The sequence below is a fragment of the Monodon monoceros genome, unplaced genomic scaffold (assembly GCF_005190385.1).
Source record: "Monodon monoceros isolate NGI ecotype Baffin Bay Population unplaced genomic scaffold, NGI_Narwhal_1 Super_Scaffold_7, whole genome shotgun sequence".
Lineage (NCBI taxonomy): Eukaryota > Metazoa > Chordata > Mammalia > Artiodactyla > Monodontidae > Monodon > Monodon monoceros.
The window spans coordinates 94,005,445-94,023,372 of record NW_021703784.1 but is presented as its reverse complement, the minus strand read 5'-3'; the positions used below and the strand labels follow the sequence as shown (position 1 = coordinate 94,023,372).

Below are 17,928 nucleotides of genomic sequence, written 5' to 3'. Positions count from 1 at the left end.
TTGTAGGGACATGTCAGAAGGACACACAGGCCAACTAGAACAGACTCCCTGTTGGAAGAGAGCACAGTTTGAACATCAAAATAAATAATAATAGTAATGAGTTATAACCCCATAAACAATACAATTTGTAAATTTATTGAATTTAATAAAATAGGAAACCACAAGTCCATGCACATATAAGCTAATTAAAAATTTGAAGAGAAATGGAATATTTAGTTTCATAGTACCTCTCCACAAAATACAAAGGACTAATATTTTTAAAGTAACCCCAAAATACAAAATATCAAGAATAATTTGACAGTAGAGAAGCCTAGCAGGTAACCACCTTGAGTGATCGAAGTAAACATCATCAATCATATGACAAAATGAAATCATGTACCACCTGATAGGATCCAGTGGGAATTCTGCATTACTTCGCTGAGATTCCTGATGTCATCTATTCATGAGAAAACATCAGACAAGTGCAAATTGAGGGACATTTTCAGAATCTCAAGGTGAAGAAAGTCAAGGAAAGAATGAGGGAACTGGTCTAGAGTGCATGATTCTAGACGGGCCTTTTCACTATAAAGAACTTAATTGGGGAAAAAAAAAAATTGGGGCAACTGGAGAAAATGGGATAGAGCCTGAGGATTAGGTGGTAGTAACATCAGTATTCCTGACTTTGATCCTTATATCATGATTATGAAAGAGCATGTCTTGTTAAGAAGAAATATATGATGGGACTTCCCTGGTGGTCCAGCAGGTAAGACTCCACACTCCCAATGCAGGGGGCCCAGATTCGATACCTGATCTGGGAACTAGATCCTGCATGCATGCCACAGCTAAGTTCGCATGCTGCAACTAAGAAGCCCACATGCCACAACTAAGAAGTGCATATGCTGCAACTAAAGATCCTGCATGACGCAACTAAGACCCGGCGCAACCAAAATAAATAAATGAATAAATATTTAAAAAAAGAAATACATGCTGAAGTATCAAGAGGGTCATGGAGCATCAAACTGACAACTTGCAAATGATTCAGGATTTTAAAAAGTTCTTTTACTATACTTCCAACGTTTCTGTAATGTTTGAACTTATTTTAATTGGGGAAAAAGTCACTTCTGGCCACTCCATAGAGACCAGATTATAGGCAGGGCAAGAGTGGATTCTGGGAGGCCTGTTAGACTGTTAGGAAGCTGTGGTCGAAATTCATATGAAAGATATGTGCACTAGGACGATCATTGTGGAGAGGAAGAAAAGTGAATGGTTTCAGGGTATCTTTCAGAGGTGGAGTCCACAGGACTTGGTGATAGATTGGATATGAAATGTAAGGGAGGAGAGGAATCAATAGTAACTCCTTGCTGTTTGGCTTGAGCAACTGTGTGGATGGTGGTGCTGTGTACGGAGATGGGAAAGGATGGAGGAAGAGCAGGCTTGAGAGATTGGAAATCAAGAGATACGTCTTTGCTATGTTAGGTCTGAGCAGAAGGGCACAAGGTTTTTGACATTGCTTGACAAATAGTCTCCTGTTAACACTTTTGCTGTTGGAAGAAAACAAATGGCGGGGAGTCTGGAAAACAGCAACTTGAATGCATGCATCCCTGTTGCCTTTCTCTATCAACTTCAATCCAAACCCATTTGCCTTTTCTGAGCAGAGGAGCTGGCGGGTCTGGTGGGTAGTATCTGAAGTGTCTAAGCAAATCTCAAGCTCTGTCTGGTACAAGTACAAGATTTTTTCCCATATGGGCCTAAGGAAAACCTGAGGTTCAATAGTGCAGAGCCCAGAGAAGAGGATCAAAACACCAGAAATCCTGGAGAGAGATCTCTCTTCATCTGTGGAGATCTGTAGTTGCCCTAAAGGAAGGGCAGTGATGGCTTATGTGAGTGTTAATAGGAGTACCTGGTGTTCTCCCTTGCCCCTAAGGAACTACAGGGAGCTGAACAAAAGGGCTGAATTCACTCTCTGAGGCTGGCAAGTCTCTGACTTTTGTACCTTTAGAGACCAAACAGCAGGAATGCCTGCTCTTGGTACTTTGCCAAACGACTGACAGCTTGCCAGTTGGTATACCACAAACCTACAAGGGCAGAAATGCTCTATCTCCCATTTATTGCCATTGTTGAGGGTTTCCAAAAGGTAGACCCAAGACTGAATCTTGAATATGTAAAGAGTAATAACATGCCTTAAGGCACCCAGTAACTGGGAAGAAGAATAAAACAAAATAACCAGAACAGCAATGTCCTGGCAAAATGAAATTGCTAACGGAGACAAGGTGACCACAATGGGGAAGGGCATGGGGTACAGAAAGATTCTTCCAAGCAAAAAAAATATGATTTTAGAGTTTTAAAAAATTGAGTAGATGGACTGAATGAGATAATGATCACTACAGAAACGGAATTAGTGACCTGAATGACAAGAGTGACAAGATCATTCAGTGCGCAAAGGACCGTCTTTTAAACAAATGATGGTGGGAAAAATGTTTATCCACATGCAAAAGAATGAAGATGGACTCTTTTTTTTTTTTTTTGCGATACGCGGGCCTCTCACTGCTGTGGCCTTGCCCGTTGCGGAGCACAGGCTCTGGACATGCACGCTCAGCGGCCATGGCTCACGGGCCCAGCCACTCTGCGGCATGTGGGATCTTCCTGGACCAGGGCACGAACCCGTGTCCCCTGCATCGGCAGGCGGATTCTCAACCACTGCGCCACCAGGGAAGCCCGAAGATGGACTTTTATACCATATGCAAAAATTAACTCAAAGTGGATCAAAGACATAAATATAAGAGCTAAAACTATAAAACTCTTAGACGAAGACATAGGGGAAGACCTTCATATAGTGATTTTGGCAGTGATTTCTTGGATATGACACCAGGCAACTAAAGAAAAAATAATTAAATTGAATTTCATCAAAGTTAAAACATTGGATGCATCAAAGGACACTATCACAAGAATGAAAAGGCAACCTATAGAATGAGAGAAAATATTTGCCAGTCATATATCTGATAAAGGATTAATATCCAGAATATATAAGAACTCCTATAACTCAATGACAAAAAAAACAAAACCCAGTTCAGAAATTGACAAAGGACATGAACAGACATTTCTCTAAAGAAGATATACAAATATCCAATAAGCAAGTAAAAAGATGCTCACCATCATTAGTCATTAGGGAAATATAGATCAAAACCACAATGAGATACCACTTCACACCCATTAGGATTTTTTTTTTTTTAATGGGAAATAGCAAGTGTTTGCCAGGATGTGGAGAAACTGTAATCTGTGTGTATTGCCAGTGGGAACATAAAGTAGTATAACCATTGTGGAAAATAGTTTAACGGTTTCTCAAAAAGTTAAACATAGAATTACAATAAGATCCCCAGATCCCCTCCTAGAAAGCAGGGATTTAAGCAAATACTTGTGCACCAATGTTCACAGCAGCATTATTCACAATAGCCAAAAGGTGGAAACAATCCAAATGTCCATCAACATATGAACAGATAAACAAAATGTGATGTGTATATATATTTATATATACATATATATACACAATGGAATATTATTCAGTCATAAAGAAGAATGAAATTCTGACACATGCTACAACATGGATGAACCTTGAAAGCATTATGCTAAATAAAATTAATCAGGCACAAAGGGACAAACATTATATGATTCCACTTATTTGAGGTACCTAGAATAGTCAAATACAGAAACTAGAATAGAGTTTGCCAAGGGCAAAAGGGTTGATAGAGAGTTATTATTTAATGGGTACAGATTCTGTTTGGGATAATGACAAAGTTCTGGAAATAGGGATGATGGTTATACAACATTGTGAATATACTTAATGTCATTGGATTGTATACTTAAAAGTGGTTAAAATGGTAAATTTTAGTTATATATATTTTACCGTAGTAAAAAAATAAAACCCTGAGCAACAAAAAATTAAAGTACCTAGGAGTGATCAAGCAGTGTATAATATGTAAGACCTTGACAGAGAAAATTTTTAAGTTTTGTTGAATGACATTATTTTGTTGTGTTTCCAAATAAATAGAAAAATACTGTGTTCTCAAGATTCAGGATTATAAAAATGCCAGCTTCTCCTCAAATAATATCTGTAAATTCAATGCCATTCCAATCAAAATCTTAGGTTTTTTTTCTTCAGTTGAGAAGCTGATTCTAAAATTTATATGGGAAATCAAAGGGCCTCAGAATAGCAAAGACAGTTTTATTTTAAGACAGTTTTTTAAAATAAAAACTCAGTGGAGAGGATTTACATCACTGGGTATCAACAGTGATTATAGAGCCACTGTAATTAATTAAGTGTAGTACTGGCCCAGGGAAAAGCAGACAGACCATTGGGATGGAACAAAGAGCCCAGAAATAGACTCACATCTAAAGGAAACTTAGAGCAGAGGAGTCATTAAAAATCTCTTAATAAATGCAAAAAGCAAAAGATATACTGACCAAATTCTTTGCTGATAACCCAACAAAATTTTTAGTAAATGATATTAATATCACAAAAATATTGGCTACTTGGAAAGTATGAAACACCCTCCTAACTAACTCTTTCATCAAAAAAAAAAAAAAAAAACTCTTAGCAGTGAAGGAAAGCATTTCACTCTACAACTATACTCTGAAGCTACTGAACTCAGAAAAATATATTGCATGAAATGCATTTATTATTGAAGAAAGGATAAAGGAACTTATACTTAGAAATTCAAAAAATAAAAAATAAAAGAAATTTGAGAGTAGGTAATAATAAAGCTAAAATTCATGAAATAGATTTTAAAGATAATAAATCTAAAAGCAGGTTCTTGTTTAAAAAAATTAAAATTAAAAATTCTAGCCTGATTAGAGAGCAAAAATGTAAGTATCAGGGATGAAGAAGGAACCAACCATAGATGTGGAAGAGATTTTTATTTTAGATAACACACATGTAACCCTGTAGAAACTTGAAACAACTGATCCCCCTCCCAAATTTTTTGAAATAACCAAGGAATTTGGGGAGAGCATTAAAAAATAAGGAAGGGGGCTTCCCTGGTGGTGCAGTGGTTGAGAGTCCGCCTGCCGATGCAGGGGACACGGGTTCGTGCCCCGGTCCGGGAAGATCCCACATGCCGCGGAGTGGCTGGGCCCGTGAGCCATGGCCGCTGAGCGTGCGCGTCCAGAGCCTGTGCTCCGCAACAGGAGAGGCCACAACAGTGAGAGGCCCGTGTACCGCAAAAAAAAAAAAAGGGAAGGAAACCCAGAACCTAAAAAGAAAAGACAAATTTGATCATTTAAAAATTTTAAGATTTTAATCTGGAGAAATTTACAGTATACTGTCAATAAATGAGTGTTATATTGTGGAATATATTTGCATATGACTGATAAAGGATTAATAGCGACAGTAAACAGAACTCTTATTAACTCTTGAGAAAAAGAGAACCTAATAGAAAAAAAACTAACTCAAGGATATGAATAGGCAAATCACAGAAGATATCCAGCTGGCCAGTAAACACATGAAAAGATGTTCAGCACCTCCTCCGCCACAGAAACGCAAATTAAAGTAACAATAGATGATCACTTATTTTGTTTGTTTATTATTATTTTTTTGGCTGCACTGTGCAGCATGTGGGATCTTAGTTCCCCAAACAGGGGTCAAACCCTCACCCCCTGCATTGGGAGCATGGAGTCTTAACCACTGGACCACCAGGGAATTCCCAAGATAATCACTTTTAAACCATCAGAGTGACAGAAAGTAAAATGAGTAGTAAAACATACAGCTGATAGAGACGCTGAAAAAACATACATTAAACATAGAAATGTGAATTACATGTTAGTGCCTTTTTAAAGAAAGCAATATAGTAATATCTATTATACAGTAATTTAAAATGTTTCATCCTTCAGCCTAAAAAGTTAAACCCTTGGTGCATTTTTTTTTTTTAATTTATTTGACGGTGCCAGGTCTTAGCAGCACGCAGGGATCTTCGTTGCCGTGTGCAGAATCTTTGTTGCAGCTCATGGGATCTTTAGTTGCGGCATGCGGGCTCTTTTAGTTGCTGCATGTGGGAATCTAGTTCCCTGACCAGGGGCCGAACCCAGACCCCCTGCATTGGGAGCGTGGAGTCTTAACCACTGGACCCATGGCGAGTCCCATTGGCACACTTTTTTTTTTTAGAAATTAAAACACAAGTACCTTGGGATATATATACACAAAGATGTTTATTGTAACATTATTTATAGTGGACAAAATATCCAAACTGGAAACATGTTGAAACAGTCAGGGAATGATTAAGTTTTGGTGTGTGCACATGTGGACTATTACGCAGCCTTTAAAAATAGAACCGTCTCTGTTGACTTTAGAGATTTACATAATTTTCTGTTAGGAAGGCTAGATGCAGAGAAGTGTATGTACTATAAATATTATTATGGAATAAACAGTGCCCTAAACCTTGACCCTATCTATGTGTGGTTATAAATGATTCTGTGAACATGAAAGAATATATATCAGGTTGTCGATGTTAATTACCTTGGAAAAAGAGTAAGCCCCCCCTCCAAAAATATATATATATATTTTTTTGCCCACGTTGAAACAGAATTGTTAAACAGTTCCAGTTATATAAAATTGTATGTGCTTATGGGTATACATGCATAAAGAAATGAAAGTAGGACCACTGGCTTCCTCAACACCAGAGGGCACTATTCACATTGCAGTCTGTATAAATGGTGACCCCTGGAGTTGTGCAGTATAGCAGCCCTGCATGAAAGGATGGTCATGAAGATTATTGGCACGATTGTCTCAGGGTGTAATTTATGTAATCATAAAAATAAAGATCTTTTTACTGTAGTGAATAGGAAATACGTGTTTTTCCCATAGTGACATTTTACCATTAGTGACAACCAGTCTACTGAACCAAAAAGAACCTGGATCCGGTTGTGGGAAACCTGAGTTTTGAGTTTGAACTAAGTAGCCTGATCTTACTGAGCCTCACTTTTCTCGTATGGTAAATGAAGATCTTACTCTCAGCCCTGTCTACCTCTTAGAGCTGTTGGAATGATCAAATGAGATAACGGGTATAAAACCACTCTCTTTAATAAATTAGCATTTAAACATAAGGATTATTATTCCTTAAACTAGATGGTGAGCCTCTTAGAATAGGAGCTGCAGTTAATTCACCTAATAGTCTTGCTCTGTAAATATTTGTTGAATGATTGAGTCCCTAAGGACTAGTTATTTATATGTAAGGTGACTGGGTTTTTTCAAGCTAAAAAAAGCGCTAGAAGTGCTTTGCTAATAAATATTACAGAGACTTACAGTGTATTCCTGCTACTTAGAAGTATGAAGCTTGGAAAATACATCTTGGATTTTTGTTATCAGATCGATGAGGTCCTGAGACAGGAAGACAAAGCAGAAGCTATGTCTGGCCATATTGATCAGTTTCTGATAGCCACGTTCATGCAGCTGAGACTCATCTACAACACACATATGGCAGATGAGAAATTGGAGAAGGATGAAATCATCAAGTTGTATAGCTGTATCATCGGCAACATGATTTCGGTAAGGACACCTCCACAGATCATGAGCTTCCCTTCAGTCTCTCATCCCACCCAGGTTCTCAGGCCTGAGTTGGTTCAGATGTTCCAGTGAAACATGTCATGTGTGGAATTTTACATGTAAGCCATTGGCTGCTTCCACTGGATGTTGGGCAACACTCCAGCTTACCTTATTGTTAGGATACTTACAGACTACCTGAAATTCTGCTTCCTGCCAGTTTCTTCATCAGTCATGGTTGGGCCTTAGCTGGCTTTTCACAGATGACTGCTCACATTAAAAATACTTTTATAACAGGAAGGAAGCACACCAATTAATTTTGGCTATTCTTGGCGGTTTGGGAGAGTGTAGTGATTTTTATTTTTTCCTAATACTCTGAATTTTTATAAATACAATATAATTATTTATTAGAATATGCCACCCATGTTTATCTTCCTTGATCTGTATATTGAGTTTCATGCCTCTCTAACACAATTATGATTGGATAGCTGTTTCAGATAGAAAGCCTCGCCCGAGAGGCCTCCACTGGAGTTCTGAAAGACCTGATGCATGGCCTCATCACCTTAATGCTGGATTCTCGAATTGAAGATCTGGAGGAAGGGCAACAGGTGATCCGCTCTGTGAACCTCTTGGTGGTGAAAGTTCTGGAGAAGTCAGACCAGACCAACATCCTGAGGTATATCTGTACTCTGAGCATTAGAGCCTGGAACACCCTCTCTTTTGTCTACCCATAGAAACCAGGAGGCACTTAGATCAGTTGTAAGCTTAGGTTTGCCTGATAAGTTGATTTATTACTCTTCTCTTCCTCAAGAGAAGGTATTCCAATCTGAGACAGCAGTTAAAGCTAGTTAACAACTCAGTAAACCAGCCATTATTATGAGTATTCTAGAGTAGGACTGTGGAGCTTGTCAGTTACCTTCTCTTCTGTGTACATTTCATGTACATTTCTTTCTTTCTTAGCTACCAGTGACAATGAAAAATAGTGACAAGCTTTACCATTTACCAAGTGGTAACTTACAGAGCTTAAATGATGTTTATTTTCTTAATGACTGTCAAGTAATCAAAGACAATTCCTGATCCATGAGCTCTCAATTTCTCAGATAAAGAATTCTTACACGTGGCTTTCTTTTTTTTATTTTTTATACAGCAAGTTCTTATTAGTTATCTGTTTTATACATATTAGTTGTATATATGTCAATCCCAATCTCCCAATTCATACCACCACCACCACCACCCTCCGACCACCTTCCCCCCTTGGTGTCCATACGTTTGTTCTCTACATCTGTGTCTCAATTTCTGCCCTGCAAACCAGTTCACCTGTACCATTTTTCTAGATTGCACATATATGTGTTAATATACGATAATTGTTTTTCTCTTTCTGACTTACTTCACTCTGTATGACAGTCTCCGGGTTCATCCACGTCTCTTACAAATGACCCAATTTCGTTCCTTTTTAATGGCTGAGTGATATTCCATTGTATATATGTACCACATCTTCTTTATCCATTTGTCTGTTGATGGGCATTTACGTTGCTTCCATGATCTGGCTATTGTAATTTACACTTGGCTTTCAATTACTGATTTTAATTGGAAAGCAGGTTTGAAACTTATTAATGCTGTTGTGTTGGGTTTGTTTTCTAGCGCCCTACTTGTTTTGCTCCAAGACAGCCTGCTAGCAACAGCCAGTTCTCCCAAATTCTCAGAGCTTGTTATGAAGGTGAAGTTGAAATAATTTGATCTCTTTCTTTCAAAGTGTGGGGAAAGAGGAGTTGGAACTAACTCAGATCAGTCAAGGCACACCTATAAAATATATTTGCTCTCCATTTTTCCCTTCCTCCAATTTATACCCCTAGCTCAGGCCTAAAAAATTCCTGGCCTCAGTGAAAAGGAAGAGCTATTTTGTAAATATCTCACCAGTTCTCCTAGAATCAAAAGGCAAGAAGTTTGATGAGACAAATTTCATTTCTTTTGGGGGAAAAGATATGTATAGATTTATAATATTTTGGTCTATTTTTGGAAGACTGCAAATGAACATATCTGTAACATTATAATACTGTTATTATACTGTAATAGTGTAAAGCATTTTGTCTCCTCGGGTTAGATTTGATTAGGTAATATGAACTACTCTACTCTCAGGTACCAAACAAACCCAAGACAGAATTTCCACATTTTCTCATTGTTTAGGGCCCCATCTCTAGGGAGTGGGAAGGAGGAATGGAGATGGTCAGGTAAATGGCTTGTCACACGTTAGCCAGTGACATGGTTGAAGTAAATAAAACGGTTCGTGTTTAGCAGCTGAACTTGAAAGATGAGGTGCTACATTCATATCCCTGACCATCTTTTAGAAGTGATCCCAGAGCTTAGGGGAAATGAATGGTGACAGAGATTATCCTCATTCTTCAGTGACTCCTTCTAACTTTTTTAAATAGTGTCTCTTTTTTAAATAGTGTCTCTGGAGAATGGTTCGACTACTGCCTGATACCATCAACAGCATTAATCTGGACAGAATTCTTCTGGATATACACATTTTCATGAAGGTCTTCCCCAAAGAGAAACTAAAGCAATGCAAAAGTGAATTTCCCATAAGGACCTTAAAAACGCTGCTGCACACTTTATGCAAATTAAAAGGGCCCAAGGTGAGTGAGAACAGCAACCATTCCCAAGGGAACTTGAGAGAACGTCACAGATACGGCATCGCTGCCATTGAATGTGCACGTTTCTTCCTCAGATCCTAGACCACCTAACGATGATTGACAACAAGAATGAGTCAGAGTTGGAGGCCCACCTCTGCCGGATGATGAAGCACAGTATGGACCAGACCGGGAGCAAGTCTGATAAGGAAACAGAAAAGGGAGCATCTCGAATCGTGAGTGTCCTGTCTTGAAAGATTGAGGAATGTGATCTTGTCAAAGGGATAAGCCACCGGAGCCTTTCTTTCTCAGGGCCTAAGATGAAGGCTCAGGGATTGGTCCAATCACCTTGACGTTTTCAAATATAAACTATAAGCTTGGGCTTTTTGTTCCTAAGAAAGGTTTCTGTGTCTGTGCCTAAGGTACTGGTCCCTAGATAAATCCACTGTGAGCTCTAATTAGGGAGGGACTTTCCTTATCAAGTTTAATTGAAAACCTGAGATTGTTAATGTTTCTGCTGCAGCCCCTGCAGCACTGGTGCTTCTGTTATTTGTAGGAACATACCTGGAAGGTCTGGATTTTGAGATATTTTCAGTTTTTATCCAACCACTGGTTCCTAATTAATAACTCAGGTCTAACCAATCATTCCTTCTTGTGTCTTTAGGATGAAAAATCATCAAAGGCCAAAGTGAATGATTTCTTAGCTGAGATTTTTAAGAAGATTGGCTCTAAAGAGAACACTAAAGAGGTGAGAGGGAAAGAGGTGAGAGGGAAAGGGATCTGCTTTATGGAAAAGAGTCACTAACAGCCATCCCCACCTCTTCCTTTTTCTTGTTAACCAGGGCCTAGCAGAGTTATATGAATATAAGAAGAAATATTCAGATGCTGACATTGAACCATTTCTGAAAAATTCCTCACAGTTCTTCCAGAGCTATGTTGAGAGAGGCCTTCGGGTGATTGAGATGGAGAGGGAGGGCAAAGGCCGTATTCCCATTTCAACAGGTATGGTTTCCTCTGGTAGCTCCAGGAATAAGCTCAAAATAGCTCCTAGCATCAGCCCCTGGAGGTTTTTGATGGGTTTACATTTATGTCCGTGCACCTCAGTACTTAGTGGTCACCAGTGATGCAGAGAGTAGTCAACTCTCAGTCACCTGCCTCGACCCATCGTCAGTGTCTGGCAATGGCAGTGTTCTCTACCCTTCAAACAGTTCCTCCCCTGGGCTCCTGGTCCTCTGTGCTCTCTTGCTTTCCTCCTTCTTAGCTGCTATTCCCCCGTGGCCTCTCTGATAGATTCTTCCTCTCCCTGAACTCTTAATGTTGACGTCCCTCTGGATTCCGTCCATGATTATCTCTTCTTTCTTACTCTCATCCCCTTAACTAATCCATCTACTCTCATCACTTTAAATACCATTTCTATGCCAGCAAAGCCCAATTTTGTCCGATGTCCAGCTCAGACCTCCTTCCTGATCTCTGCTGATAGATCGTGCGTGACACCTCGCTGGGTTTCTGGTATAGTAGACATCATAAACTCAGCGTGTCAAAGACCGAGCTCCTGATAACCCCCCAAAACCTGCTCCATTTGCATTCTCCTCCATCTCACTGGATGGCGACTTTGTCCTTCTAGTTTGCTCAGACCCCCAACTTTTGAGTATTCTCTTTTCCTCTGCCAGGAAATTCTTTTGGCTTTACTTACAGAACACACAGAATCCACCCACACCTCTCATCTCCTTCACTGCCACTGCCCTGGTCTGAACAGCATCTTCTCTTACGTGGATTGCAGCGCTCTCCTGCACCGTCTCCCCACTGCCACTCTCGCCTCCCTGTAGTCATTTCCACACATAGCATCGAAACGGCGTGCCTCAAACATTTCCAAAGGCTCTCCCTTTCACTCAGCGGAGCAAAAAGCCTTACAAGAAAGGCCTGTGAGGTCTGACATGATGTGGTCCCCTGATACCTCTAGAACTGTGTCTCTCCTACTCTCTGACTTCTGTTCCACTTCAGCCTCACCAGCCCCCTTGCTGTTCCTGGAACGCACCAGGCGTACACCTTCTTAGGGCCTTTGCACTGGCCGTTTCTTGTGTGTAGACTGCTGTTCTCCAGGACAGTCTTTGTTTCCTCCACATCTTTGTCACTGCCTTCATTTTAAATGAAGTGAGGCTTCATTTAAAATTTGCAACCTACCCCTCACACCCCCATAGTACATAACCTCCTCTAACACACCATGTAACATAATGTTTATTAGATTAATTGTGTGATGTCCGTCTCTGCTAGAATTAAAAATCCACAAGGGTGGGAATTCCATGGCGGTCCAGCGGTTAGGACTCTGTGCTCTCACTGCTGAGGGCCTGGGTTCAATCCCTGGTCGGGGAACTAAGATCCTACAAGCTGTGTGGCAAATCAGTCAGTCAGTCCACAAGGGTAAAGACTTTTGTCCGTTTTGTTGCCTGGCACGTGGTGGGCATTCAGTAGGTATTTTGTTTAATATATGAGTGAATGCTTATCCTAATGTTAAGCTGAAATATTACTGTCCCCCCAGTGAAAACGCCTATACTGGAGAGTTACTGCTCAGGGACCTAGGGACAAAAGGAAGATTTAGGAGGTATCAGTTATAAAAAATAGCTGTCAAGAGCCTTAAACCAAAAAAAAGGCCCAACTGCTGAAGTTCCCTCATCATGCAGAGGACAGCCCTCACATTGGTCCTGCATTTAGTTCTTTCTGAGTTTGGTGAAGCTCACCTACTCTTACATTCTAAAATTTGTTTGCCTGTGAAACTGTTCCTTTGTGGTTTTCAGATTCCAGTCATGTTCTCTCTCACCATGTGTCTTTCTAAGCTGCAGGGTCAATTGTATTCTCTTACATTGTTTCTTTTTGTTCTTGTTTTTTCTTTGTTTTTTAATATTTTTCTAACATTTATTTATTTATTTGGCTGTGCCGGGTCTTAATTGCGGCACGCAGGATCTTCGATGCCGTGTGCAGGATCTTCGTTGCAGCATGTGAGATCTTTAGTTTCGGCATGCATGTGGGATCTAGTTCCCTGACCAGGGATCAAACCCAGGCCCCCTGCATTTGGAGCGTGGAGTCTTAGCCACTGGACCACCAGGGAAGTCCCTTTGTTGTTTGTTTGTTTTTCCAATAGTTGTTCTTGTTTTCAACACCTTAAATTACCCCTCTCCGAGACCTGGAGTCTGTTTCTTTGTTTTTTTTTGGAGTCTCTTTCTTGAAGCACAGCGAGCAGTGTCCAGTAGCCACATATGGACATCCCATTGTTGAGCTGATCAGGGTAGAGCCTCTGTTTCTCATTTCCAGAGTCCTTTCTTGTGATGTTCAACATTTGCAACACAAGCGTGTAACCCCACTGGTAACTGAATGCCTTAAAGTGTTCAGTCTTCTCTTATTGCTGCCTTTTGCATTAGTCTTCATTTTTCACCCTCTCAGAGTGTTCTCATCTCTACATTAAAAGATTCCTTTTTCCCTAGAGTAACCTCTTTTACTTTTCACTTTCCGTTCTTCTTCCCAGTACTTTATCTTTTGACTAATATAATGCCTTTTCATTGATATCAAACTGGATATTTTAAATGCCTGCATTTTGTGACTGTTCCCTCTCAGAAATTTAGAACTGTGATGGATTTTGGTTCGGTTTGGTTTGGTTTGGTTTGGTTTTGGTTTCCCCTCTGCTGCCAGAATATTGATCTCGGATGCTCCCGTTCCTACCCCTCCTTTGTTGGACACCGCAGTTTACCCCTCCTCCTTATGAAGAGACAGTAGCCTTGAGCTCCTTGCTGTCCTCCCCAGTTTGAATAAGAGCTTTGCCCTGTGTATCACCTGGTCCAAACCTAGTCTAATTCTTGCAAACATTTAAAGTCCTTAGGGGGACTTCCCTGGTGGCGCAGTGGTTCAGAATCTGCCTGCCAGCGCAGGGGGCACGGGTTCGAGCCCTGGTCTGGGAAGATCCCACATGCCGCGGAACAACTAAGCCCATGTGCTACAACTACTGAGCCTGTGCTCTACAGCCCGCGAGCCACAACTACTGAATCCTGTGCACCGCAGCTACTGAGCCCGCATGCTGCAACTACTGAAGCCTGCATGCCTAGAGCCTGTGCTCTGCAACAAGAGAAGCCACTGCAATGAGAAGCGTGGGCACTGCAACGAAGAGCAGCCCCCGCTCGCCATAACTAGAGAAAGCCCGCGCGCAGCAACGAAAACCCAACACAGCCCAAAAAAATAAAGATGAAATAGCAATAATTCTTCAAAAAAAAGTAAAATAAAATAAAGTTCTTAGGTTCTTCACTTGGGCACTTACCATATACTCAGGAGTAGCTTAGGCTCTTTGGATTGCCCAGGTCAGCCGTGGGATTATAAGAATACAACCCTTGCATAGCTCAGGATGTAGATGGATGGTCCAACTTAACATTCAGTGCCCTTCTCTATCAGTTCTGGAAGTTCTCATTAAGCGTATCTTGTATATTTAAGAGCACCCTTTATCATGAACTCCAGGTAGATTCTTGTGGATTTTTTTAGTCTTCAAGTATAGTGGTGATATTCAAGGGCCAAATTGTTCCCTTTGGTGGGAGGTTAACGAGGGCAGTCGGGGTGGGGGTGTGTATATCTGAATATTCCTTCTATATTTCCTACTTAGGCATCTCCCCCCAGATGGAAGTCACATGTGTGCCCACTCCCACAAGCACAGTGTCCTCCATAGGTAACACAAATGGAGAAGAGGTGGGACCATCTGTCTACCTGGAAAGGCTAAAAATCCTGCGACAGCGATGTGGTCTGGACAATACAAAGGTACTGCTCCTCTCCTTCTGTGTGGGGCAGGGAGGGCGATGACCAACAGGTCAGGGACAGGCTGGCCAGAGGAGCAGCGTTCCCAGCCTCAGTGTATGTTGCTCCAGAGCCACATCCTGACCTGATTGGACAATGTTTCTTCTTCTCTCAACAGCAAGATGACCGACCTCCGTTGACCTCTTTGCTTTCCAAACCAGCAGTTCCTACTGTTGCTTCTTCCACAGACATGCTGCACAGCAAACTCTCGCAGCTCCGGGAGTCACGGGAGCAGCACCAGCATTCAGATCTGGATTCCAACCAGACTCACTCTTCAGGAACCATGACTACATCCTCCTCCTCCACAGCTAACATTGATGACTTGAAAAAAAGACTGGAGAGAATAAAGAGCAGTCGCAAATGAAGCCGCCCCACTCCCCTGGCACCCTGCAGCTTTAGTTTACTAAACTAGGAGTCCTCATAGTTAAAGTGGCCTTGGCAGGCCTAGTGTACACAAACTGGTTGTATGTATCATACCGTGGACCTGGGGGAGGAGTCGTTGTGGCACAAGTCTTTGCACATCCTCCGCTTCTCTCCGCCAGCATCCTGCCTCTCTAGAAGACTGTCTGTGTCTTAGTTTTAGTGTACAGACCTGTAAACAGCTGCCCTTCTCTCAGCTCAGACTAGTTTCCATATCCTTTTTCTTTTATTTTTAATTGCTCATTTGTAAAATTGTCCTAATCTTTCCTAGCTTTTAACTATTAGAAACGCTTTACTAGTTTTCCTTTGAGTTTGTGAGCTCTTCTCCTTGTAGCCCTGAAGGGTCACTGTATTCTATATGAATGCATGGCATGATACAACTAATTTAAGAGTCTTTTATAAATAAAGTTTGCATTAACTATAACTGTGTCCCAAGATGCTCCGTATCTGGGAGTGTTGGGCAGCTCTCCATCACCTGTTCTTGGGACCAGCTGGGTATTCAGCCAGTTAGAGAAAGGTTCATAATTGCTGCTTAAGGAGCTCTACCTTTTCTTGGCTCACAGGCTTGGTCCTTTCACTCCTTTGGAATAATAGGCACTCACCTCTCCTGCTTTCTGCATGCAACTCCTAGGGGAGCAGAGAAATCTCATTCTTCCCTGTTTTGAGATTTTGGTCACGACTTCCATCCCATCATCATCAATCACCATGGTTCCAAGGAGCTCTTAGGCTCCCTACTACTTTTACTGCCCAAGTACATATGACATTGTGCCCAGGGATTAGCTGGGCTACAGTGGCTGTCACACCACAGCTAGATTTGGGGTCATCTGACTAAAGGAGTACAGAGAGCATAGGGGCTTCCTGCCTGGTTAGCAGAGTCTCTGAATCTAGACTAACAGTTCCTTCACACTCAGTAAAGACTAGAAATAAACAGGATTCACATCTGCAATAACATTCCACAAGACCTCCTTCCACAGTCAGAAAACATTGTCCAAAGGAACTTTTCTCCACCACTTTTTACTGAACTGGTGTTAGAAATGAAAGGTTGATGAAAAATTAGTCCTGTATTGATTCTAGTCATGATTTTGAGATGGCTCCTGTGCTGCCTGAGATAAGAAATTAAACCTGCCTCTCTCCCTTTTAATGCACACAGGAAGTAGGCCTTCACTGAAGGGAAGATAGAGGAGTTCGTTGCTGTAGAGAAGGAACACATTTAGAAAGAATGGCTGTGCTTGGGTCTGGAATTAGCACAGCTAATTTGAAAAACCAAAGTCCAGCAGTCTTGTGAGGATGTGCGCCCTTGTTTAAAAACCAGATTTTGGGGTATTACAACTAACTTTTAATCCCTTCCCCCTGCTCCGGTTAAAGCTCAGGGCTGTCAAGATCCTGCAAGCTCACTGAGTTCCCAGTTTTACCCTGGTTTCTGGTCAACTAGAACCGAAGAATGAGGACAAGGAACTCAGTCCTAATTTTCTCTTCCCTGATGTACTAAAAAATGGGAATGGAAAAAAAGGGGAGGGGAGGGGGGTGAAGGTTACCTACCTTAAGTCCCTTCCTGCTTTAAGCCATGATAGCTAAAGATCTTAGATCCTAGGCCGAGAAGGTGACCACAAGGCACCCGTGCTCCACCCCCTCCAAGCCCAGGGGTGAGACTTCTCAACAGTCCTCCAGACGGTCACCAAGTGATCAGCACCTCACACCAGTGGCAACTCGCTGTCACACATTATTGTAGGCTGTAGTGCCTGCTTCCCCGAGTCATAAATGCACCCAACAGGAAGAGCAATACACCAATGTCAGCCAGTAACTCTGGAGCTACGTGGAAGGGCAACGATGTGTCAGAGCCGTGCTCCATCCCAGACAGTAACCTCTGCCATCAGTAACCTTGAAGAATGTGCTGTGAAAAGGCATCTTGAAAGTTCTGTGACTCCTAAGATTTTGCCCAAACCCTGTAAGAATCCACTTCTACATCTTCTTGTTCCCATTTCTCAGAAAAACAAATTACTCAATTCTGATAACTGCTGTGAGAGTAGAAACTCCAGGAAGCAGCAACTCCAACACTATGCTATTTCAGAGACCAGAGAGGGAAGTGGGAAGTGGCAGAGGAACTTCACCACGCCAGGCAGTAGTGAGAATAAAAGCAGCCGCGACTTAACAGAGAGCTGACCAGGTACCAGGCATTTTGCTAAGTACACATGCAAATGACCTTATTTAATCCTCAAAACCTTATTAGGTAAGTAATGTCATTATATACATCTTACACGTAAGGGAACTGAGGCTCAGGGAGGTCAAGTGACATAACCATGGTTATCCCCCCCCCCCCTTTCTTTTGGTCATGCTGCGTGGCTTGTGGAATCCTAGTTCCCTGACGAGGGATGGAACCTGGGCCCTGGCATTAAAAGTACGGAGTCCTAACCACTGGACCACCAGGGAGTTCCCGTGACTATCCCTTTTAAGGCTGGAGCCAGAATATGAACCCAGGCAGTCTGGTGCTAGGGCCCCTACTCAGAACTGCTATCCCACAACCCTTGCGAGTGAAGACACTTAAAATAC

General features: G+C 41.5%; 1 protein-coding gene across 5 annotated transcripts in view; it reads left to right on the top strand.

Moving 5' to 3' along the window:
• Window positions 1-15,808, top strand: part of CKAP5 (cytoskeleton associated protein 5) — a 106,914-nt gene extending 91,106 nt beyond the window's left edge. For 3 of the 5 annotated variants that reach the window (XM_029207980.1, XM_029207982.1, XM_029207981.1), the window contains exons 36-44: window positions 7,334-7,513; window positions 7,996-8,183; window positions 9,149-9,224; window positions 9,955-10,143; window positions 10,236-10,373; window positions 10,802-10,885; window positions 10,980-11,139; window positions 14,774-14,925; window positions 15,080-15,808. In XM_029207980.1, the coding sequence (XP_029063813.1) occupies window positions 7,334-7,513; window positions 7,996-8,183; window positions 9,149-9,224; window positions 9,955-10,143; window positions 10,236-10,373; window positions 10,802-10,885; window positions 10,980-11,139; window positions 14,774-14,925; window positions 15,080-15,325 (1,413 nt within the window). In that variant the 3' untranslated portion in view covers window positions 15,326-15,808. The remainder of the gene's footprint in view (window positions 1-7,333; window positions 7,514-7,995; window positions 8,184-9,148; window positions 9,225-9,954; window positions 10,144-10,235; window positions 10,374-10,801; window positions 10,886-10,979; window positions 11,140-14,773; window positions 14,926-15,079) is intronic. The other 2 variants (XM_029207985.1, XM_029207984.1) reach the window with 1 other exon arrangement.
• The last annotated feature ends 2,120 nt before the right edge of the window (window positions 15,809-17,928 follow it).